The sequence below is a fragment of the Lynx canadensis genome, chromosome B4, assembly GCF_007474595.2.
Source record: "Lynx canadensis isolate LIC74 chromosome B4, mLynCan4.pri.v2, whole genome shotgun sequence".
NCBI lineage: Eukaryota > Metazoa > Chordata > Mammalia > Carnivora > Felidae > Lynx > Lynx canadensis.
The window spans coordinates 94,410,314-94,436,603 of NC_044309.1; the positions used below are offsets into that span (position 1 = coordinate 94,410,314).

The 26,290-nt window shown below is 36.5% G+C and overlaps 1 protein-coding gene across 2 annotated transcripts in view; it reads left to right on the forward strand.

Moving 5' to 3' along the window:
• The window catches only part of CNOT2 (CCR4-NOT transcription complex subunit 2), a 133,858-nt gene that overhangs the window by 50,858 nt on the left and 56,710 nt on the right, over positions 1 to 26,290 (forward strand). Inside the window, exon 2 of one of the 2 annotated variants that reach the window (XM_030323218.2) lies at positions 1,622 to 1,764. In XM_030323218.2, coding sequence (XP_030179078.1) covers positions 1,717 to 1,764 — 48 coding nt within the window. In that variant the 5' untranslated portion in view covers positions 1,622 to 1,716. The remainder of the gene's footprint in view (positions 1 to 1,621; positions 1,765 to 26,290) is intronic. The other variant, XM_030323217.1, reaches the window with a different exon arrangement.

The following is a 26,290-nucleotide window of genomic DNA, read 5'->3' on the forward strand; positions in this document are numbered from 1 at the left end:
AGGATTAGGTTTTTTTTGGTGGGGGGGGTAAAAAATACATAATAAATAGTTTTGCTCCCATTTTGTAACAATCATGAACATTTAAATTGTGGCTGAATGTGTGTCACTTAACTATTCTTGTGCATCAGTTCACTTGATAATTTTATTTTATGATTAACCTAATTCCTTGCTAGATGATAAAGATTACATTTATGGCAGTAAATATACCTACAGTTTAAAAAATCTTTCTCATTTGTTATGTTTGAGAGACATACTTAATATCACTGGTACATAAAATTGGTAATGAGCAATTAACATTTTTGGCCTAGAGTCAGGCATCTTAAAGTATTTCAGCCAAACATACAATGTAAGGTGGTCCACATTAAGTAAAAGTATAGCACCCACTAGCTTTGTATTTGTGATTAGACATAAAACCAAAGATGGAATGTAGGTTTTCATTATGTGAATTCTTTTATGTAATAATGCTAATTTTTAGTGATTTATTTTCCTTGAAAATGTTTTCTGTCCTTATTAGATTGCTTTTTGGAGGTAATCCATAGGGGTGTGTTTGTGTGTGTTGATTGGTTTTAATAAAATTGATTCATGCTTACTATGAATTTAAATTAAAGGTTTTTATTAGCCTCTCCCAAAGCATATTTCGTGTAATGTTAAATAATTGTTCTAAATTTGAACTTTTAGTGGTTAGCAACTATTATATATTAATTCAGTAGGATATGTACCATTTCCCTAGGGTAAACATTTTACTGAAACAGGTGAGAGACATTTGTCTTGAAAAGATAATGTTTACAACTTCTTTGTAGATACCACTTTTGAGTTTTTGGTCTTTCAATTTTCAGTATACAGTTTACATTTTTGAGTTTACATCTCTAGGGACTCTCACCTCTGCTTCAGTGACTTTTTTTTTTTTTTTTTTTTTTTGGGTACCTGAGGTGCATAGTGCCTCATCATTTTGGATTTATTTATCTCTGTCCAAGTTAAGAAATAAGCTCTATTATTTCTCTGCTTTAATGTAAAAAATAAATAAATAGAGCATTATGAAATTAGAGTATTGAAGGACAAAGGCATCCAGAAAGTTGGCATATGTTGCTACTCTTCCTTGGAGTAAATTTTAAATAGAATATTGAGTTAAGTTTGCATCTATTAATCATCCTGAGAATATATGATATATTCCAGTCTTACGGCATAGAAATAAACCTCATAAACTGAATGAATAACAGTTCTGATAAACAAGCCTTAGGAGGAGAATGATTTGAAATTACACAACTGAATCTGAATTAATTGGGTATTTCTGAGACTAATAGAGTATTTAAAAGAAAAAGATATATCAGTTGAGGGCTGAACTTTTTTTGTCCACTGTTTTATTGACCATAAGTGTCCTCTTTGTGTGTGAGGTCTGGTGTACAGTTTTATTTGGAGAGAGTATAAGAGTTTTTTATATTTAATAATTTTTTAAAGTATCTACCAGTCTAGCCCTCCCTAGATGGTTAAGAGAAAGATGCATTATGATATTAAAATAGTACTTTTTGTTTCTGTTTTATATGTATCATATTGGATATTTTTGCTGCTGTTCATATGTTTACATGTTAGTAATTTTGACGGCTTTTGGATAATTCCACTCTAGAGGGAGAACTGGTGGGCGGTCCTTCCTGTGACACGACCCTTGAGTGACAGTTCTATTTGATTGCCTCCAGTACTGTGAGGAAAGGACACGACTCTATGGTGAGGACTGATGGACATACATTATCTGAGAAAAGAAACTACCAGGTAAGATCAGTTTTTTTTTCCCCCTTTTTGTCTTTTGATCATATTGCTACATTGAACTGTTTAATATGTTATATTTAATTGAAACCAGCAAATTGGATATACTCCAATATGAAAACTTTGGCTTATAATTTAAAATGCATGTGTTGGCTTTGACAGCTGAAATAGTTGGGAACATTTAAATCATGCTTATGATAAATGTATATTTTGTTAGTGTCAATGTAATTCTTTATGTATATGTCAAATCTTAGATTATCTGGTACACAATTTATGACTCCATGGCTGGGTTCAGAGCTAGTATTCTGTAAAACAAAGTGCTGAGTGTGTGTGTGTGTATGTACACACACACACACACACACACACACATTTACATATTATTATTCCTGGAGGAATAAACCTGAATTCTTAGGCTATATTCAGGGTTAATAGAGCATCACAGATGTGTAGACAAAATTGGTTAGAATATAAAAGAAATAGAAATGCAACATCCCAGGGTGTTCAGAGACCCAAATTCTATTGAATTTCTCATTAGCTTGCTATCCTTATAATGCTAGATTCTTGTTTTGTCATTTATTTTTTTTTTAATTTTTTTTTTAACGTTTATTTATTATTGAGATACAGAGAGACACAGAGCGTGAGCAGGGGAGGTAGACATAGAATCCGAAGCTTGAGGGAGCAGGAGAGGGGGTGGGGAGACATAGAATCCGAAGCAGGCTCCAGGCTCTGAGCTGTCAGCACAGAGCCCGATGCGGGGCTCGAACTCAGAAACTGCGAGATCATGATCTGAGCCGAAGTCGGTCGCTTAACCAACTGAGCCACTCAGGCACCCCTTGTTTTGTCATTTATTAAGCTGGTTAATAGTATCCATTCCCTACATGTAGCATGTAAAGATGCTAAAAGGTGGGGTCGAAGTATAATATTCCTCTTTCTGAGGTTTTAAAGGAAGGTGAGTTTTAAAGATAGTGGTACGAAATAGTGATTAAAAATTTTTTTTTGAATTTCATTTTTCAAAGAAACTCTCCTTTTTTAATAATAACATTACCAAATTATGCAGTAATTCAGAGTACAGAATAGTTCAAAGCTCAGGTAAGGATAAGCTGTAGGCTTTCTGCATGGGTACATACATGTTCAGCTTCCCTCACACCCTGCCACCTACCAGTTTTGTTCCCTCTAGGCTGTTGAAGGCAACTTAGTGTTATAGCAGCAGCTTTGATTCACTAACCATTTCTCTGCTAATCATTTATTTTAGCTCAGTTAATCTTTTCTTCCCTCAAATTGGAAAGGTAAATAGTGGAAAAAATTGTGAATGGGTCTTCATGGTGTTTATAGCAAAGATCCTTTGATTACAAGATTTAGATTTACTTGTTTTAGGTTCTCATTTGGGCACTGTGCCTAATAAAAATAGTGTCCAGTTGTTCTTCCTTTCACTTGCTGTCTGAAGTTTCTTGCCAGATCTTTATGATTTTAATAAGCCGTAGTTGTGGCTTTGCAGACACAGTTCTCCCTGTAACCTTTTCTATCTATTCAGGGTTCTTACAGACTTGACCAACATGGCCTTTGCTCATTTTCCTACTTGCTCTAACTCCTCCGGCCTCACAACCACTTCCAAGTACCTTGACTCATAAGAGTTTAAGTGGTCACACTGCTTGGGCTGTTGCATCTTTTGATAGGTTCTGCTAAATTATTTTAAGAGTATTGTGATTCTAGGCTATGTGGCTTTTTGGTGCTCATAATCAGGTTGGTAAAGTGTAAGTATAGAACTTTTGTATGGTTATACAGTATGGTAATTTACTTCATGGAATCATTTTAATATAGAATTCCAAAATTTTCATTAAGAAAGGAACAAAATGACATTGTATTGAAGAGATTTTCTAATTCCTGCTCACTCTACTCTAAAAATACTATATTGTTCCAGTTACATTATTTACCAATAATCCAGGTTCTTTAGCTTCTTTGAAAAAATTCTTGGTTAGAGTTTTTCTGTCTGAAAATATTTCTCCTTTTTCATTGTTACTTAGTAACACTTAATACATGTTGAAATATTGTTGGAAACAATTGTTTAAATCTCCATTGCATAATTATTTTATTTTTGAAGCCTCTCTTGGAAAGGACATATATAGAAATATAATTTCCCTTTCTGATGTGATGATGAATATATTAAAAGCACATGGGAAATTCAAAATAATATCAAATAAATCACTTGTATTTGTATGGGTAGCACTAAAAGTTTATATATGCTGACACGAAATGATTTGGATTTTTTTAAAAATTCCGTTTTGAGGAATTTTGTTTTTTTCATGGATAAAATAGGATTTCTTTGTACCAGTGTTTGCACTCAGTTCATCTTTCATCGGGTTTTGTTTTTGAAGGGCACTTGATGATTTATAGTGATATTTAGGCATCCTGATAATAGTAGGCTAATATTCCAGAGTTTAATAAGAAAGATCTCTAATTCTCATTTCCTTGTAGACCTGATAAAAAGCCTTAGGAATTTAGCTTAAGAAAATGTATTCCTTCACCTTTGTGCTAAAAACTAATGACTTTCAAATGGGTGTTGGTTGAAGTACTGATTTTTATACTGGTATTTACTTTGTTTCATTTCTTTCTATAAATTTAAACCCAGTTAAGTTTTTGAAGTTTGAATCAAGTAGTTGAATTTTATTTGCTTAGACTGCTATATTATTAGTTCATGTGAGAATTTAATTATTTAAATGGTTCATAGTTCATTCAGTTTTGAAAGGATTGCCAAGCTTTTTTCAGGAAAATATAATCCCCCAGTTTGCCAGTATTTACTTCCTTTAATTTCTACTAATTTTTTTTTTTTTTTTTTTTTTTTTTTTTTTTAATTTTTTTTTTTTCAACGTTTATTTATTTTTTTTGGGACAGAGAGAGACAGAGCATGAATGGGGGAGGGGCAGAGAGAGAGGGAGACACAGAATCGGAAACAGGCTCCAGGCTCTGAGCCATCAGCCCAGAGCCTGACGCGGGGCTCGAACTCACGGACTGGGAGATCGTGACCTGGCTGAAGTCGGACGCTTAACCGACTGCGCCACCCAGGCGCCCCTCTACTAATTTATTTCAATGATAAGTATGTACAAATCCAACCACGCTAATTACTAATTTAACTCATCACTGGCTTTCCATCTCGTATGTAATAAAACCAAACTCTTAAACTTTATACAGTATTTTCATATTCTGACCCCAATCTGCATTTATTTACCCTTCCAGTGTCTCTCCTCTGACTTCCTAGTATGCAGTTTTTTCAGTTAGGAATACAAAACTGATTTTAATCTCCCTACCATACGCTTTTACACTTAAGCCTTTACTTGTTTCCTCTTCATGTAATGCCTCACCTTTGTTTCACATGGTTCAAGAATTAGGTATTATTAGTACTTCCAGAAGTACACTTACATGAGCTCAGTGTTCCTTTTCTTTGCTCTCATAACCTTTGTAGATACTTATAGTTTAGTGTTGACCAAATACATTGTAAGCTATCTATTTGTCCTTGTCTTCCTGTAGACCTGTGCTAATACTGTAGGCACTAACCACAAGTGGCTATTTAGATTTAAATGTATTTGAATTAAAATTTAAAAATTTTAGTTTTCCAGTTGTATTAGCCACATTTCAAATGCCTAACAGCTACTTTCCTTTAATGGCTACCATATCAGACGGTGCAGATGTAGAAATTTTAGGTCATTTCAGAATATTGTCTTGGACGGTACTACTATATGAGCTAGAGCTATATTTGTTCATCTTGGAACTGCCAGTACCTACCATGGTTTTGGGTAAATAATAGTTGTTTAATGAATGTTTCAGTAACGTTAAATAAAACGAATTAAGTGAAAGAAAGAAATTGTAGAGTGTGCTGGGTAACATAACTACTGATATTTCCAAGATTTTTAGATGTTACTCTGAATGGAACTTTTTATAATATGAGGTCATTGATAATGTCATGTTGGTTAGTTCATTGTTACCTATAAACTGAATCAATGCATCCTAATCCGTATGTTCCTGAAGAATACCTCACAGTTGAAACTGCTGCATTAACTTTGTGGGATATAACATGCCACAGAATTATGGCAGTGATTGTATTGTCATTTCCTTCTCCCTCCCCCATCATTAAATATTTTATTTCCTTTTTATATTTTAAATCACAGAAGTTACAGGTATGCGTTGCAAAAACTTTGAAGAATAATGGAAATATAAAATAGACTGAAAGTTTACCTTAACTGTTTAGTGTATATCTTTTCAGATCTTTTCAAATAACGATGTAAGTGCAAATGTAATTTGTTGTCTTTGTTTCTAACAAATTAGCATTTTTCTGCAGCTTGCATATTACACTTAATGGAGAAGTTTCCGTGTGCCACCCTTCCCTTGCCTCCTTCTCAGAAGTAATCACTAGTTTGAATTTTCTGTTTCATTCTTTTTATTTTTATAGTTTTGTAACGTGTGTTTCAGTGTATACAGGTGCATCTTTATGTATTGTGAGGTGACTTTGCCCATATATTTCATTACTTCAAATAGGAAAAAAGAACGTATTTCTAGCCCAACCAGAACAATTTCCCAGATATGGCCGAAACACTAAATACTTATCTGACTATTCACTCAAGTATTTCTGCATAATAGAAAGCATTTAAAATACAAGTTGCTTAATTATTTTAACACAAATACATCAGTAGATATGTTTCCTTTTGGTGTGCAAGACAGTTATACAGCACAATATACAAATTACATTTTTATTTTTTATACTGCAATAAAAATGTAATGTAAATAAGGAATGATGTACCCTGTTTCTTTTATTCTGAGTTACATTTTATTGAAAATTTGTATTTTTCTGCTGTCAGGATACATCTTACAACATGGTATCTTAGAATCATAGTTGTAACATAGTAGCTTGTAACCGTTCATTGATACCTTCTAGTATGATTGAAAACAGCACCAACATCAAAGCATCTTAGAATCTGTAATATGTTAAAGTATGTTAAAAATGCATAATGAATATAAAGAACACTTAATAAAGTGAACAAGAATTTTCTTTCAAATGGGTACGTAGCAATTCAAGAGTCGTCAGAGTAGATCTGGTACCTAGAGCAGAAAGATGGAGGCTTTCATCAATGTTGCTGTTTGGCACTGCGTTAAGGTAAACAGGAGTTAGCTGAGGAAGGAATTGGTTCAGAAATCGATGTCTGAAACCAATGAGCTGGTTCAGTTTATTCTTCCTTTCTTTTGAAACTCTTGTAAACAAATGGCTGTACCCTATTGTTTGTGGCCAGAGATGAAGCAAGGGTATAGAAGACATTCAAAATGGATGACTATTAAATTCACTTGCAGTTACACAATGAGGTTAGTGCCTATAATTACACTTTTGAATGTGATGCTTCTGCTTATGTCATGATCACATTATCAACAACAGAAATCCTGTTGACTCCATGACTTGAATATTTTTTTAATAAATTTTGACATTTATTTTTTATTTTTATTTCCTCCTTATTTTTCTTCCCCCGGCCAAGAACATAAAGTTAAATGAATTCCCAAGGCACTCATCGTTGGCTCATAATTACAGGACGCTAACAATGTTAGCCTACTTTCATTGCATTATATCTTCTGATACTTCTTTTCCATCTTCTGAAATCATCAAATGAGGTGATTTTTTCCAGAAAGCAAGTTCATCAAGATACATGGTATAGGGTACCCTTAGTGTCTTGATAATGTTTTCACAGTGCCCCTAGGCCAAAAGAAGTAACTGAACAGCTCTGTTGAGTAATTAGGTCTAAGCCACTTAACAGTAGTTAGCATAGTATCTTGACAGATAACTGCTGTGTTTCCCCAACATTTAAAATATCTGGCAGTATCTGTATTCACTGTAGTGCTCCTGTTGGGAAATATATTCTCTTTTGGAAAAAAAAAATCTTCATTTAAGTAATCTGCTTCATTCATAAATACTAGTATGTGTTCATCATTAAGTCATTCATCATTAGGAAAATTAAAACATGAGTGCAGATAATTCTATGAATCAGAAAAAATACAGAAGTAAGCAAAATTAATTTTCAAAATATACTCTAAGGCCTTGCTTAGATTCTGGGATGAGGGCAGCTTAGTTTTTAAAATCTTTCTGAATTCCCACATAAAAATAGATCAACTGGGTAGCAAAACCCAAACCATGAAAACATTTATAACAAAACTTGGTGATGAGGTATCCCCATGAACCCTCCCAAATGTAAGCAGATGAGAAATAACCAAAAAACCTACGTGTATCTGTTTTAGTACTAAGAAGGTAGAGAAAAGCATTGGGGTATCTTGCCTGAGAATAGAAGCACCTCGGAGTGGTGAACAACCAATTTGAAAGTGATTATCCAGTTTGAAACTGGGAGAGATGTTGCCCACCTGTATGTTAGATCTGTGTAAAGGACCTGTAGTGAGGCCTAACGTGAGCAGCCTTGCTCTGTCATCTCTCAAGATTGGCCTACCAGTGCTCCCTTCCAGGATTCTGCTGAGAAGTTTCTGGGAATAGAATCAGGATTGAGCAGGATAGAGACAACAGAAACAGAGGAAAGAGAACCTCTAGATAAAAATGAGAGAGGAGGACAGAGCCAGAAAATCTCAGAAAACAGCCAGATAAACACACACACAAACACACACACACACACACACACATATGTGTGTGTATATGTATATATATATGTATATACGTGTATATATATGTATATATTTAAGAGAGCTTGAACAGGGGAGAGGGGCAGTGGGGGAAGGGAGAGAGAGACAGAGAGAGAGCATCCTAAGCAGGCTCCACGCTGAGCACGGACCCCAGCGTGGGGCCCCATCCCATGACCCTGAGATCATGACCTGAGTCAAAATCAGGAGTCTGATGCTCAACCCAGTATTTTTAAACGTTACGTGAAAACAACCGAAGAGAGGGGCGCCTGGGTGGCTCGGTTAGTTGAGCGGCCGACTTCGGCTCAGGTCATGATCTTGCGGTCCGTGGGTTCAAGCTCCGCGTCGGGCTCTGTGCTGACAGCTCAGAGCCTGGAGCCTGTTTCGGATTCTGTGTCTCCCTCTCTCTGACCCTCCCCCGTTCATGCTTTGTCTCTGTCTCAAAAATAAATAAAACGTTAAAAAAATTAAAAAAAAAAAAAAAAAAAGAAAACAACCGAAGAGGGAGCTTGATGAAGTTAGAAGAGTATTTTGAACCAAGCCATGTTCTCAAAATTCAGGAAACTTAAATTCACAAAAGCCCTTTCAAGAATATTTTTAGGAGTGTTTTTAATAATTTTGAGTACCTCGACAGTGTTCATACTGATACGACATTTGACGTCAAAGTTTTTTTAAAGAATTTATGGAGGCTGTGTAAGACATTTCCATATTGAAGTCAAGTAAGTGAAGATATTTTCCCATATCTTTAAAAAATTTTTTAATGTTTTTTTTTTTTTTTTTAAATTTTTGAGAGAGAGAGAGACAGACAGACCCTGAGCAGGGGAGGGACAGAGAGAGAGGGAGACACATAATCCGAAGCAGGCTCCAGACTCTAGGCTCTGAACTGTCAGCAGGGCCTGAACTCACTAATGGTGAGATCATAACCTGAGCCGAAGTTGACACTCACCAGATGGGCTGAGCGACCCTGGTGCCCCTCCACTCAATTTTTTTTAGATTGATTATTGTATCCATTAATGTTGCTAAACTTTTTATTCTTATAATTTATCCGCAGTTCCTAAGGAGTTTTCATGTGGATAAGCATATCATCTGGAAATTGCAGTTTTGATACTTTTATTATTTATAACTTGATTTCTGAACTCACTAATATTTCTGATACATTGTTGAAGTGTTAATAGAAATCTTTTGTCTTATTTCTTGTCTTAAAAGCTTTAAGTTGTCACCAGTATGATATTTTCTGCAGTATTTTTTTGTGCGTGGATATACTCTATCAGGATAAAGAGATTTTTTTCTGTAGCCCCTTTTTCATATTTAATAAGATTGTTGACTATGTGCCTTTTCTCTTTGTCAGCCTTGCTACAGATTTGTCATTTAAAATTTTTAAACCTATGAGATTTTTCTAGTTTTCTAGCTGTTGCTAATTTCTCATGCAGTTTCACTGTAGCTAGAGAGTGTAGTTAGTATGATACCACTTACCTGTTTATGAACTTGGAACAAAATGTGTATTGATCGATTGGTGGGTGTATTGCTGTTTTTCCCATTAGATCATATCTGTTAATCTTGGTGTCTGTGTCTTCTTTACCCACATATTTGCCCATTATTATTCACATATTATCATTATTCATTCCTTTGTTTAGATCTGGATTCTATCATATTTTTTTCTTTAATTATTATATACATTCTTGTGTTTAATGTGTGATAAATCCAGCAATTGGAAATTGCTACAGATCATTCTTTTTTTTTTTAATTTATTTTTAATGTTTATTTCTGAGAGAAAAAGAGTGTGTGCGCATGAGTGGGGGAGGGGCAGAGAGCAAGCAGGAGACACAGAATCTGAAGCAGGCTCCAGGCTCTAGGCTCTGAATTGTCAACACAGAGCCTGATGTGGGGCCTGAACTCATGAACTCACGAACTTGTGAGGTCATGACCTGAGCCGAAGTCGGTCTTCCAGCCAATTGAACCACCCAGGCGCCCATCTGGCAGATCATTCTTAATGTCTTTTGTTTCTGCTGGTTTTCACTTGTGGTACCTTGTTTCCTTGTGTGTGTGTTGTCACCATTTCATGTTTCTTAGCTGTGGGAATTTGTTGAGGACTAGGTGGAAGGACATCCCCCAAGGGGATTTGATTTGCATTTGCTTTTGCCGGTGCCTAAGAGTCTACCAGTCCAGGACCGGTTAAAAATAAAATGTTACCTTAGGTTGCAGTCCATATAGGTAGTGTGAATTCAGGCTGGTTTATGGCTGTTGATTCTCAGAAGAGCTTTCCTTTACCTCTTTCTGCCTAGCATCAAAATCATGACATTCAAGTGCTTTCTTCACTAAGAGGTTATTACAATTATGGTATACCCTTTTAAGGTACTTGCTTTTTGAGAAGGTCTTTTAACAGCTTTCCTACCTTGGGCAAATTCTCCTTTGGGGATATAAGCTTGTGTCTTCTCTGAACTCTAGCTTTTACTTTGTTTTGAGGTGCTGAATTTCCCTTTCTCCCTTAACAATTCATTTAAAAGTAAAGATGTAATCTCTGTGTTAGTTTTCACTGATATTTTGTTCACACTGTATCTGCATTTGTGAATAAGGTCTGGCATATGCTTAGTGAATATTTGTTGATTGGCTGAACCAATACTTCATGGAACATTTTTAAGTTGGTTTTGAGTGGAGCATTTTGGTTTTTGTGTATAGTATATCCTAGGACCAGAAACATGATCTTAATCATTTTCTAGGTCTCAAGTGAAATTTCACTTCTTACGGGAAGCATTTCTTGCTTCTGTTATATATTCTCATTGTTCATTGTAATTTGAGGGGGCTTATTATTTCTGCTTTTTATCGTCATCCATAATTGAAAACATCCCTTCCCATTCTCTTTTCTCTTTCCATCCTATCTTTTCCCTTTTTTCTCTTCTTACAACTTTTTTTTCTTCCCTTTCTTGCCTGCCTCCTTCAGTTCCCTTTCCTTTTCCCTTCTTACCTTTCTTTTTTTTTCTTTCTTTTTTTTTTTAATGTTTATTTATTTTTGAGACAGAGAGAGAGCATGAACGGGGGAGGGGCAGAGAGAGAGGGAGGCACAGAATCGGAAGCAGGCTCCAGGCTCTGAGCCATCAGCCCAGAGCCCAATGCGGGGCTCGAACTCACAGACCGTGAGCTCATGACCTGAGCTGAAGTCGGACGCTTAGCCGACTGAGCCACCCAGGCGCCCCCCTCCTTACCTTTCTTTATATTGTCATTTTCCTTTCACTTGGAGAACTTTTAAAGTTTTTTTTTTATTATGTGTAACCTAGGCAAAATTATTTAAAGTAATTAAATTTTTATTTAAGGAATGACACATGTTGTGGTTCCCTACACAGCCTATCATCTTGATTCTTCCAAAGTTTATAATCTTGAAGATAGCTCTTTTAAAAAGAACTTTTGCTTAACCCACAATTGTCATGTCCGTTAGTCCACAGTTCTTTTAGTTGGGCTTTGATCGCTACTTGAATATGAATATACTCATGACATACTACAAAAACTTCCAACCTATAATCTTTGGGACCCAATTTCATCAAGCAGTTTATTTTAGGGCCACATTTAGAGTCAGAGTAAATAGATATTTCTGGTTCTCAATTTCAGACATCCTGTACACATGCATAAGTTCAAATTGTATTTACTCCTAAACTATCACACCCTAGAATAGTACAGATCTTTATATCTTTCTAGATATAGATATAAAGATCTTACATGTTTCTAGATATACCAATTACTAAGATTTAAAAAAAATTAGGGGACCTGGGTGGCTAAGTCGGTTAAGCGTACGACTTTGGCTTAGGTCCTGATTTCACAGTTTGTGGGTTCAAGCCCTGCATTGGGGTCTGTGCTTACAGCTCAGAGCCTGGAGCCTGCTTCGGATTCTGTGTCTGTCTGTCTGTCTGTCTGTCTCTCTCTCTCTCTCTCTCTCTGCCCCTTTCCCTCTCATGTTTTGTCTCTGTCTCTCAAAAATGAATAAACATTAAAGAAAACACTTTTTTAAAATTGACTGTTAGGTCTTTTATAGTATCTCTGTCAAGTACCTCTTTTCTACATATGTAACAAGTAGTTAGTTCTGTGCTTATAGCAAACCCCATTTTTACTCTTTGAATTATTTCTGACAATGTGAGTCTACAGGATAAAGAGCTATCAGGAAAGACCTTAACTAAAAAACATTTTTGTGGGGCGCCAGGGTGGCTCAGTCGGTTAAGCGTCCGACTTCAGCTCAGGTCATGATCTCACGGTCCATGAGTTCGAGCCCCCCGTTGGGCTCTGTGCTGACCGCTCAGAGCCTGGAGCCCGTTTCAGATTCTGTGTCTCCCTCTCTCTCACCCTCCCCCGTTCATGCTCTGTCTCTCTCTGCCTCAAAAATAAATAAACGTTAAAAAAAAATTTTTTTTTTAAACATTTTTGTGATGCCTTTCTGATAGTGATGGATTCTTTCACATTTTTTATGTCTGTAATAGTCTTTATTTGATCTTCATTTTTGAAGGATTTTTTGCTGGGTATGGAATTAAAGATTGACAGGTTTTTTGTTTTGTTTTTAGTATTTTAAAGATTTTGCTCTAATGTCTTCTGGCTTAGATAATTTCTGACAAAAAAAATCTGTCATTTTGTTTTATTTATTTATTTTGAGAGAGAGAGAGTGCATGTGCAAGTAGCAGAAGGGCAGAGAGGAGGGAGAGAGAGAATCCCAAGCAGGCTCCACACTGTCAGCACAGAGCCCGATGCAGGGCTTGAACCCACGAACTGTGAGATCAGGACCTGCACCGAAATCAAGAGTCAGATGCTTTTAACCAACTGAGCCACTCACCCCCTTGTGGGGGGGGCCTTTACATAATCCTCTTTACATAACATAACTTTTTCTTTCTGGTTAGTATTAAATTTTTTTTTTTTAATGTTTATTTATTTTGAGAGAGAGAGAGAGAGAGAGAGAGAGAGGGAGAGAGAGAGAGAGAGGTTGCTGGGGAGGACAGCAAGAGAGGGAGAGAAAATCCCAAGCAGGCTCAATGCTGTCAGCCATCAAGAGTTGGATGCTTAACTGACTGAGCCACCCAGGTGCCCCAGTATTAAATTTTTTTTTTTATCACCGGTTTTACAGATTTTGATTATGCTGTGTCTTGGTATAATTTTCTTCATGACTCATGTGTTTGAAATTTATTGAGCCCCTTGAACTTGTGTTTAGAGATTTTATCAAATTTGGGAATTTTTTATCCATCATTTCTTTAAATGTTCTCTCCCTGTTTTACTTTGGCGACTCCAATTATATGTATAGTAGATCACTTGAAGTTGTCCCACAGCTTACTGATGTTTTAAATTTTTTTCTTTCCTCTGTGTGTTTTTTTTTAGTGTTTTATCTAATTTTGAGAGAGCACGAGTGGGGGAGGGGCAGAGAGAGGTGGACAGAGATCCGAAGCAGGCTTCACTGTGACAGCAGAGGGCCTGATGAGGGGCTTGAATTCGTGAACCGCGAGATCATGACCTGAGCTGAAGTTGGACATTCAACTGACTGAGCTACCCAGGTGCCCTGTTGCCTGGTAGTTTTTGTTTGGATTCCAGCCCTTGGAAATTTTACCTTTTTGGTGCTATATATTTGTATTTTTGCTAATATTCTTGAGCTTTCTTGATGACAGAATGTAGTTACTTAGAAGCTGTTTGGGCTCTTTGATACTTCCTTTTTTTTGTCTTTTAATTTTAAGGTGTTTTACACAGAAACCCAGTAGCCTTTAGTCTAGGTCTAATTTTTCCCAATTGTACTCTTCTGAGTATACTGTACAATGCCTTGTGAATTATATTTTAATACTCTGACTTGTGGGAACAGCCCTGTGTGAGCCCTGGAGGTTGTTACCACTCTTTTTCTAGCCTCTGGTACTTTGCTCCATGCATATGTTGATCAGTGCTTAGCTGATCCAGAGACACCTTGTTTGGGTCTTTAGAACTCATTTTCTTTGCAGCTCTCTTCTGTCTGGTACTCTCTAGCCTTTTCACACCAGCTGCCTTGGCCCACCTAGACTCAGCTACACTTACTCGATTCGCGGTGGACATTTCTGAGTTCCACCAGGGCTCCCTCTCACTGCACTGGAGCCCAGAAACTCCTCCAGTCTATAAGCAAGGCTGTTTGTAAGCCTCACATTTACTCTTTTCTCTTCTTTCAGGGGTTGTCTTGAGCTGCCTTATGTTCTATTTCTAAAAACCATTGGTTAATATATTTTATCCTTTTTTAAAATTTGTTTCAGGTGAGGCAGGAGAAGACCATGTTCCTACTACTACATTTTGGTTAGAAGTACAGATTACAAGATTTCATTTTTTTTTTTTTTTTTTTACTTAAAAAAAATTTTTTTTTCAATATATGAAATTTATTGTCAAATTTGTTTCCATACAACACCCAGTGCTCATCCCAAAAGGTGCCCTCCTCAGTACCCATCACCCACCCTCCCCTCCCTCCCACCCCCCATCAACCCTCAGTTTGTTCTCAGTTTTTAAGAGTCTCTTATGCTTTGGCTCTCTCCCACTCTAACCTCTTTTTTTTTTTTTTTCTTCCCCTCCCCCATGGGTTTCTGTTAAGTTTCTCAGGATCCACATAAAAGTGAAAACATATGGTATCTGTCTTTCTCTGTATGGCTTATTTCACTTAGCATCACACTCTCCAGTTCCATCCACGTTGCTACAAAGGGCCATATTTCGTTCTTACTCATTGCCATGTAGTACTCCATTATGTATATAAACCACAATTTCTTTATCCATTCATCAGTTGATGGACATTTAGGCTCTTTCCATAATTTGGCTATTGTTGAGAGTGCTGCTATAAACATTGGGGTACAAGTGCCCCTATGCATCAGTACTCCTGTATCCCTTGGGTAAATTCCTAGCAGTGCTATTGCTGGGTCATAGGGTAGGTCTATTTTTAATTTTCTGAGGAACCTCCACACTGCTTTCCAGAGTGGCTGCACCAATTTGCATTCCCACCAACAGTGCAAGAGGGTTCCTGTTTCTCCACATCCTCTCCAGCATCTATAGTCTCCTGCTTTGTTCATTTTGGCCACTCTGACTGGCATGAGGTGATATCTGAGTGTGGTTTTGATTTCTATTTCCCTGATAAGGAGCGACGTTGAGCATCTTTTTCATGTGCCTGTTGGCCATCCGGATGTCTTCTTTAGAGAAGTGTCTATTCATGTTTTCTGCCCATTTCTTCACTGGGTTGTTTTTCGGGTGTGGAATTTGGTGAGCTCTTTATAGATTTTGGATACTAGCCCTTTGTCCGATATGTCATTTGCAAATATCTTTTCCCATTCCGTTGGTTGCCTTTTAGTTTTGTTGGTTGTTTCCTTTGCTGTGCAGAAGCTTTTTATCTTCATTAGGTCCCAGTAATTCATTTTTGCTTTTAATTCCCTTGCCTTTGGGGATGTGTCGAGTAAGAGATTGCTACGGCTGAGGTCAGAGAGGTCTTTTCCTGCTTTCTCCTCTAGGGTTTTGATGGTTTCCTGTCTCACATTCAGGTCCTTTATCTATTTTGAGTTTATGTTTGTGAATGGTGTGAGAAAGTGGTCTAGTTTGAATCTTCTGCATGTTGCTGTCCAGTTCTCCCAGCACCATTTGTTAAAGAGACTGTCTTTTTTCCATTGGATATTCTTTCCTGCTTTGTCAAAGATTAGTTGGCCATACGTTTGTGGGTCTAGTTCTGGGGTTTCTATTCTATTCCATTGGTCTATATGTCTGTTTTTGTGCCAATACCATGCTGTCTTGATGATTACAGCTTTGTAGTAGAGGCTGAAGTCTGGGATTGTGATGCCTCCTACTTTGGTCTTCTTCAAAATTACTTTGGCTATTCGGGGCCTTTTGTGGTTCCATATGAATTTTAGAATTGCTTGTTCTAGTTTTGAGAAGAATGCTGGTGCAATTTTGATTGGGATTGCATTGAATGTGTAGATAGCTTTGGGTAGTATTGTCATTTTGACAATATCTATTCTTCCAATCCACGAGCAGGGAATGTCTTTCCATTTCTTTATATCTTCTTCAATTACCTTCATAAGTTTTCTATAGTTTTCAGCATACAGATCTTTTACATCTTTGGTTAGATTTATTCCTAGGTATTTTATGCTTCTTGATGCAATTGTGAATGGGATCAGTTTCTTTATTTGTCTTTCTGTTGCTTCATTGTTAGTGTTTAAGAATGCAACTGATTTCTGTACATTGATTTTGTATCCTGCAACTTTGCTGAATTCATGTATCAGTTCTAGCAGACTTTGGTGGAGTCTATCAGATTTTCCATGTATAATATCATGTCATCTGCAAAAAGCGAAAGCTTGACTTCATCTTTGCCAATTTTGATGCCTTTGATTTCCTTTTGTTGTCTGATTGCTGATGCTAGAACTTCCAACACTGTGTTAAACAACAGCGGTGAGAGTGGGCATCCCTGTCGTGTTCCTGATCTCAGGGAAGAAGCTCTCAGTTTTTCCCCATTGAGGATGATGTTAGCTGTGGGCTTTTCATAAATGGCTTTTATGATGTTTAAGTATGTTCCTTCTATCCCGACTTTCTCAAGGGTTTTTACTAAGGGTGCTGGATTTTGTCAAAGGCCTTTTCTGCATCGATTGACAGGATCATATGGTTCTTATCTTTTCTTTTATTAATGTGATGTATCACGTTGATTGATTTGCGAATGTTGAACCAGCCCTGCATCCCAGGAATGAATCCCACTTGATCATGGTGAATAATTCTTTGTATATGCTGTTGAATTCGATTTGCTAGTATCTTACTGAGAATTTTTGCATCCATATTCATCAGGGGTATTGGCCTGTAGTTCTCTTTTTTTACTGGGTCTCTGTCTGGTTTAGGAATCAAAGTAATCCTGGCTTCATAGAATGAGTCTGGAAGTTTTCCTTCCCTTTCTATTTCTTGGAATAGCTTGAGAAGGATAGGTATTATCTCTGCTTTAAACGTCTGGTAGAACTCCCCTGGGAAGCCATCTGGTCCTGGACTCTTATTTGTTGGGAGATTTTTGATAACCGATTCAATTTCTTCGCTGGTTATGGGTCTGTCCAAGCTTTCTATTTCCTTCTGATTGAGTTTTGGAAGAGTGTGGGTGTTTAGGAATTTGTCCATTTCTTCCAGGTTGTCCAATTTGTTGGCGTATAATTTTTCATAGTATTCCCTGATAATTGTTTGTATCTCTGAGGGATTGGTTGTAATAATTCCATTTTCATTCATGATTTTATCTATTTGGGTCATCTCCCTTTTCTTTTTGAGAAGCCTGGCTAGAGGTTTGTCAATTTTGTTTATTTTTTCAAAAAACCAACTCTTGGTTTCATTGATCTGCTCTACAGTTTTTTTAGATTCTATATTGTTTATTTCTGCTCTGATCTTTATTATTTCTCTTCTTCTGCTGGGTTTAGGCTGCCTTTGCTGTTCTGCTTCTATTTCCTTTAGGTGTGCTGTTAGATTTTGTATTTGGGATTTTTCTTGTTTCTTGAGATAGGCCTGGATTGCAATGTATTTTCCTCTCAGGACTGCCTTCACTGCGTCCCAAAGCGTTTGGATTGTTGTATTTTCATTTTCGTTTGTTTCCATATATTTTTTAATTTCTTCTCTAATTGCCTGGTTGACCCACTCATTCTTTAGTAGGGTGTTCTTTAACCTCCATGCTTTTGGAGGTTTTCCAGACTTTTTCCTGTGGTTGATTTCAAGCTTCATAGCGTTGTGGTCTGAAAGTATGCATGATATAATTTCAATTCTTGTATACTTATGAAGGGCTGTTTTGTGACCCAGTATATGATCTATCTTGGAGAATGTTCCAGTGCACTCGAGAAGAAAGTATATTCTGTTGCTTTGGGATGCAGAGTTCTAAATATATCTGCCAAGTCCATCTGATCCAATGTCTCATTCAGGGCCCTTGTTTCTTTATTGACCGTGTGTCTAGATGATCTGTCCATTTCTGTAAGTGGAGTGTTAAAGTCCCCTGCAATTACCACATTCTTATCAATAAGGTTGCTTATATTTATGAGTAATTGTTTTATATATTTGGGGGCTCCGGTATTCGGCGCATAGACATTTATAATTGTTAGCTCTTCCTGATGGATAGACCCTGTAATTATTATATAATGCCCTTCTTCATCTCTTGTTACAGCCTTTAATTTAAAGTCTAATTTGTCTGATATAAGTATGGCTACTCCAGCTTTCTTTTGGCTTCCAGTAGCATGATAAATAGTTCTCCATCCCCTCACTCTGAATCTAAAGGTGTCCTCAGGTCTAAAATGAGTCTCTTGTAGACAGCAAATAGATGGGTCTTGTTTTTTTATCCATTCTGATACCCTATGTCTTTTGGTTGGCGCATTTAATCCATTTACATTCAGTGTTATTATAGAAAGATACGGGTTTAGAGTCATTGTGATGTCTGTGTGTTTTATGCTTGTAGCGATGTCTCTGGTACTTTGTCTCACAGGATCCCCCTTAGGATCTCTTGTAGGGCTGGTTTAGTGGTGACAAATTCCTTCAGTTTTTGTTTGTTTGGGAAGACCTTTATCTCTCCTTCTATTCTAAATGACAGACTTGCTGGATAAAGGATTCTCGGTTGCATATTTTTCCTGTTCAACACATTGAAGATCTCGTGCCAATCCTTTCTGGCCTGCCAAGTTTCAAAAGAGAGATCAGTCACGAGTCTTATAGGTCTCCTTTTATATGTGAGGGCACGTTTATCCCTTGCTGCTTTCAGAATTTTCTATTTATCCTTGTATTTTTTTAACATTTATGTATTTTTGAGACAGAGAGAGACAGAGCATGAACGGGGGAGGGTCAGAGAGAGAGGGAGACACAGAATCTGAAAACAGGCTCCAGGCTCTGAGCTGTCAGCACAGAGCCCGACGCGGGGCTCAAAGTCATGGAGTGCGAAATCATGACCTGATCTGAAGTCGGCCGCTTAACCGGCTGAGCCACCCAGGCGCCCCCAAGATTTCATTTTTAAAAATTATATTTTGGTTGAAAAGACAGATGAGAAGTCTTTTCTGACAAAGAGAACAAGCTTCTGTGTCAGTATTTAGTTAAGGATTGAATACTTTCTGTTGTGTAAGTAGTGTGTAGTATATACACAGAAATACTAGACCTTTTCTCAGCACTTAAGGCCACTTGGAAAGACACATAAAACATGACATGTCAGTAAATATATTACAGCTCACATATGGAATCATCATAGCTGTGATTCTCTTTAACCTAAAGCAAACAATTGCATGATTTCTCTTGAATTCCCTTACTGAAGATTTCCTAGAATCTGATAGACCCGTAAATACAGCAGCCATTTCTCTTCTCAGGTGAGGTAATAATTTCACTGGTATTTCTAGTAAAATATGTGTTCTGTGGTATTATCTCTTTATTGTTTAACCTGGCTCAGTAAATTAAAGACAAAATAGTACATACATATGCTAGTGAAAACTAGGAAGATATTTTTTCAAAGATAAAAGAAAAAAAAGATCTTTCTCATTTAGGGCCAGAGATGCCAAGAGAGACTGGGACATATGAAATTTTATACCTTTTCTAGTGGAATAAAGGCAATGTAATAAAGCTGAAAGAATGTGATTGTTAGAGGAACAATTTTGAGACATTGTTCTTCACTTTCTACCTGTATTACTTTCAACCAGTTAGGTAAAGTCTTTGACACTCTTGATATTTAAGAGTGAAATCTTTAAAAGTTGAATGGTTTCCTTATAGAAACATTTCAGTTAACAAACAGTATAGAAGAATGAAAATAACAAATCACCATTAGAGCATCACAATAGTAGATGCGAGCAATATCCATGGATGAATGGTATAATTAGTAGGCAGAAATTTAAGGATGAACAGATACTTGCATGCTCTCAAAGAATTTCTTTCAAAACATTCATTGTTTAAAATGGGAAAATAGTAATTTACAGATGAGAAGACTGGTGGATGCACCAGCTTAATCAAGATCAGGGTTAATCACCTATAATAAAACATATTACCATCATATGCACTCATGTATATATCCATCATATAGGATGCACTTGAGAAGGACACATTATCTCTGCAGTGAGGTGGCTTTAAATATGTATAACCTCTATCTAGTCATGAGAAAACAAGACATACCCACAATGCAGAACACTCTATGATGTACTTAATTAACATTAATGTAACTAATGACATCAGTGTAGTGAAAGGCAAGGAAAAACTGAGGTAAAGTCCAAGGTTGAAGACTGAGGAAACCTAAATGTAATGTGGATCCTGGGATAGAAGAAAAGACATCAGTGGAAAAACTGGTGAAATCTGTATAAAGTTGTTTAGTTAATAGTTAATTTCTTAGTTTTGATACTGTGGTCAAATAAGATGTTGCCACTGGGGAGAGTGGGGCATATGGGAACTTGGTACTATTTTTGCAACTGATGTGTAAGTCTAAAATTATTTCCAAATAACAGGTTTTTAAAAAATGGTGACAGTGTTTGTGAACAGAGCTTGTTAACATGTAGTTGTTAGTCTTTTTGTTGATAGGTGGGGACCTCATTTTGATAGTGTGTGACATTCTTTTCTGTTGAGCAGTTTCGTTTTTCCACAGAAAATACAAGTTTGAAGGTGGGGTAGAGGGCTGTTCTTACATTTGATTGGTAGTGTTCGGTAAACAGGTTAAGGAAAGAAAGCTGAGGATTAAACTTACAGTTACAAAACGTAAGTCTTTACTTCATCCTTCAATTTTCAGGTCCATGTCTCACCTTTTACCTGCACTTTGGCTAAGTATCAAAATTTAGAGCCTATCCACTTGGGTTTTTTCGGGAGAACAAACCTTTGGTAGCTTATTGGAGTTGCAAGGCCTGGGTACTCTTCATGATAACTGCGATACGGAAATATCTTTGACCTGTCTAGATTCTATAGACTCCACCCTCCGTGCATCAATTTGAGGTAAAAGTAATCATCTTATGGAGGTATTGTTCTGATTAAGTGAGGAGGGAGACACACACACACACACACACACACACACACACACACAGTGCTTTGAACAGTATTTATCATTCGGTAAGCATTCAGTACTTATTAGTGCTTACTTTGTAACACGCCCACTGTAGTAGACTGTTCAGGCAATGCACTGTTTGGCTGACTCCAAGGAGTTATATTCCCACGGACTACAGTGCAACCCAGTGGCTCTAAGTAGTATAATTCTTCCAGTGCGATTCTGTGATACAAAAGAGACATGCCTTATCTCTTGATATTAAACTGTAAGTCTCAAATACTCTCAAAACAGCTTTTAAAAAAAGGTAATCTAACTTGAGAAAAAAAATGAGGAAATGGAAAAAAAGTGTTTTTAATCTCCCAGTCCTTATCTAGTACTTCTCATTGTATGGCACTCTAACCACTGAAGGTTTCTGGTAGTCTGTTAGATATTTTGGAGGTAGTTGTCAATTTCATTGTGAAAAGCCATAAAAACAATTTCATTCATGTTTCATAAATGTAAGTTTTAACAGTTTTTCAACATAATCCTGTTACTTTTAAAAGTAATTGTTGTGTTCATAAAATTTTTGCCCTGTGCTGTAAGCACTGCATTGGTCTGTTAGTGTCAAATAACACTCAGGTAATGGCACGCATGGAATAAGATGAGGACATCTTCATGTTCTTTGTATTCATGTGTAAGGCACAATTCCAGATCTTGAGGCAAATGAACAGACAAAAATTTCTGTTCTGATGGAGCTGACATTTTAGAACATAGGAAGACATTAAACAAAATAAATAAAATACGTTATATATTATTTGTTGATAATGTTATGGAGAAAGAATAAGAAGGGAGATAGTGCTTAAGTTGGGGAAAAGGGTAGTGCAATTTTTTTTTTTTTTTTTTTACTTAGAGGTTTTTTTTTTTCTTTTTTCAAAATTTTTTTTAACGTTTATTTATTTTTGAGACTGAGAGAGATCGAGCATGAACGGGGGAGGGGTGGAGAGAGAGGGAGACACAGAATCGGAAGCAGGCTCCAGGCTCGGAGCCATCAGCCCAGAGCCCGACGCGGGGCTCGAACTCACGGACCGTGAGATTGTGACCTGAGTCGAAGTCGGACGCCCAACCGACTGAGCCACCCAGGCACCCCAGAGGTTTTTTTTTTTTTTAATGTTTTTATTTATTTTTGAGAGAGAGAGAGAGAGAGAGAGCGAGAGAGCGAGCGAGTAGGGGAGGGGCAGAGAGAGAGAGGGAGGGAGACACAGAATCCGAAGCAGGCTCCAGTCTCCGAGGTGTCAGCACAGAGCCCGACGCAGGTTCGAACTCACAAGCTATGAGATCATGACCTGAGCTGAAGTCAGACGCCCAACCGACTGAACCACCCAGGTGCCCTGGTAGTACAATTTTAAATAGACAGGGAAGTCCTCACTAGATGACTCAATACCTGAAGTTGGGGTGGGTAGGAAACCATATAGATACATATCTAGGGGAAAAGCATTGCTAGAGGATAGAAATGCAAAGGGCTGGAGACAGGAGTGGGGAGTAGTGTGACAGGAACACCACAAGAGAAGGGGAAATGATAATAGATTTAGAAGTAAGGGTGAGTTAACTAAGGCTTTGGAAACCATAGTAATGGTGCAGAAAGCCATTTTAAATGTCTTTCCACCTCCATTCCCTTTGATTTCTGATGTTCCTTTATTCTTAGCATCAAATGGATAAAGTATGTAAGAGTAGAAATGTGATATCTAGCACATAGTAGATGCTTACTGCATGTTTATTGAATTAATTTATAGGGCAAGGTATTTTAGAAGTATTTTAAAGGTCTTATGTTCCCTTGCTGAAGGAATACTTTTTCATTTTTAACTGCTTCATATAACATCATTTTTCTGATACTTCTTTATATTTAGCTTACAATTTCAAAATATTTGTCATCTTCAGTAATATTATTGAATAGGTGTTATCTTTAAATAACTTAAGCATCTATTTTTATTAGCCTTCGTATTCATAATAGAATCTAGCCTTTTTTGAATCAATAATTCACTTATTATAAAACAAAGATTCACATTTTTAATGTGAATAAATGAGTTTATTTATTGTGAATAAATCATATTTCTTTTAAGTCCTCTATTTAGATTGATTTAAGTCTTTAAGTTTTTCTCTTTGTCTAGTTTGTTTCAGGTTATTTTAATTGAAGGTTCCTTACTTGTTTTTATCAGAGGGGGGCATTTTTAAGAAATTTGAATTTGTTGAGACTTATTTTGTGGCCTACTATATGTGCTCTCTTCTGGAGAATGTTCCATGTACATTTGAAAAGAATGTGTATTCTGGTGTTTTAGGATGGAATGTTCTGAATCATTTCTTCCCAAGGAATATACTTCTACCAAAAGGTATCTCTGGTTTTTAAAAAGTTCACTGATCCACTTTTAGGAATTTAAATACGTTCATGTAATCTAGCTGTCATTCTGCTGGTTGATGGTGTTAATGTGTATGATAGTCTAAGATTTAATGTTGAGTGCTTAGGAGAACAAGAAAAAGTATACGAGGAATGAATAGGCAAAGTATTTTCACATAGTGTCTTAGATGGTTTCATGATCATCAGGTGAGCCCTGTCCTTTCATTTTCTGAAAATGTGTGTAAATTTATAGAAAGCTTTTTTGCCCCCTGTCCTTTTGTTGATTCATACTTTGAATCAGTTTCAGAGATGATTCTGGGGTTGGGAATAATGAAGATGTGAACCAGGGAGTCATAATGTTGAAACTGGACATTCAGATATTTATAGCAGGATTTCCTAATTTTTCAAAGAGCAGAAGAATCCCATTGTTTATCATGTTCTGGTTGGACTCCTTTCTTATCGTTTGCTGGAGTTTGAACTTCAGGGCTATGGTGTCAACCCTGCTGTAGTATCTCAGGGGAGCTCCTAGTGTGGGGCTGGTGTCATGGTTCACCCTCCAACCTTTCCTTCTTCACTTCAGCTCTGAGCTTTCCAATGCCCAGAGTAGCAAATGTTGAAAGAAGTTGCACAGGTAAGTATGTGGTGAGCAAGTCTGGAGGGAAAATGGTACTGTCATCAGTATTTTGAGGGTGGAGATTGGGCCATTTCACCAGTGAATCATTTTTGTTAGTTTAAAAATTTGATGTTTTTATAAATTATTTTTCTCATAAATTATTAAAATAGTCTAATATCCTAAGAAATGAGTTTGCTTTTTGCTAGTTAGATGTGAAATAGAGAAAACCTTAGATTGAATAAACTATTAATATGATAATATAGAGGAAGTTATTAGATTTTTTTTTAGAAACTTCATAATTTCCATAGTGTATAGTAGAACCAGAAAATTTATTTTCAGAAAAGAAGCTAAGTGGGGGAGGCATAAATTCATAGACTTAAATTTTTGCTACATGTAATTTGGTCTCAGAATAAGGCAAGTTTTAGTTTCCTTTCCCTAGCTTTAGACATGCTGTTCTTCTGATTGTCAAGATTTTAGGCAAGTAGCTGTATTTTTAATATCTGTAGGAATAGAAACTTCAAATATCTTATTCTCTGAAATTTAGACAGGAAGACTGGAACATTTCTACTATCTATAAGTTTGAGATTAACACAAATGAGTATAGGAGCATTGAAGGCATAGTATGCTACAAAAGTTCAGCAAAGATTTGTTGAATGAATAAGTTCACCATATTTTGTGTGTTTGTGTGTGTGAAATTCTAACACTTTTTCTGCCTGCATTGTACTGAAAATCATGATCTAACATTACAGATTTTTTCCTCTTAATGTATGATTATTAGAAATAATGTTATAGCAATGTAACCCTAGGTCTATACTACTCTGCTTATTAATACTTATATCCTTTTAGGCTCTTGCTTCTCAGAAAGCTTACAAAAATTGTTTCTTTTATTCCCCCAGATCAGTCCTGTATAAGTCTTATTCAAGTGATTTGTACATTCTTTTGCACATAAACAAGATATTCAAAATTATATCCAGGAAAAATAGACTTAATATGGCCTATGGTTACTAACAGTTCTTCAGAGAAAGTGTGTCAGGCTTACAGAGATTGAGACACCCAACTATTTGGTACTTCAGGTCCTCAAAATACAGAACCCCCAGCAATTTATCTCCCCTTTTCTTCCCTTAAATTCTAGAGTTGTTTGTTTTGGTTTTTTCTTAAATTTATTGGGAACCTTGTAGAAATACAGAGTCCCTTAGCAGAGCTGACCATACATCCAGTTGCTTCCTGATTTCCCTTCCTACCTTCTTTATTTGACTGATCCTCCCTCTTAAGGTTTAAGATTGGTTTAAGATAATCATTCTCATTCAAAAGTTTCCTTTATGCTTAGAGGATTTGTTTTGTATCCTAAATGTAAAGATTTTTACTGTTGTATGCCCTTTCACTTGTACGTGATAAATTTACATCCTAATATTTGAGGATAAAATACTGCTTATTTTAATTTTAGGACCTATTGTTTCTTCTGTGGATTAGCACTTTTTGAGTTATTAAAGTTTTGTTTTACGATGATGCACTTTATGTTAGTGGTTCAGTTTTCAGTCTGTATAAGGCATATTGATAATAGGTGATTTTAAGATTTTGGAAAACCACAAAATCTGTTTTTTCAGTTTGATGCATGCACAACATATTCTCCCTAGATCAAAGTCAAACTGATAGAAGCATTTATAGACTTTTGGTAACACTCTTTAGAGAATTTGTAGGATTTGGGGGGTACGTTGTAGGAGATGGTGTTACATGGGTTTTGGTAATATCTGAGTAAAGCAGCTTCAGACTCCAGATTTCATTAGATAGGTTTTGGTTTAAGAAGAGTGATGTGTTCTTTTCTCTCTCTTTGCATGCCCTCTCCATTGTTTTTTGGAGATGAGCTTACCCTGTTTTTTGTTTTTTTTTAATCGTGTTTTTTTCTTTCCTTTTTTGGATGAGACCTCTTACAAAATATTCCTGTAAACCCTGGAAGGAC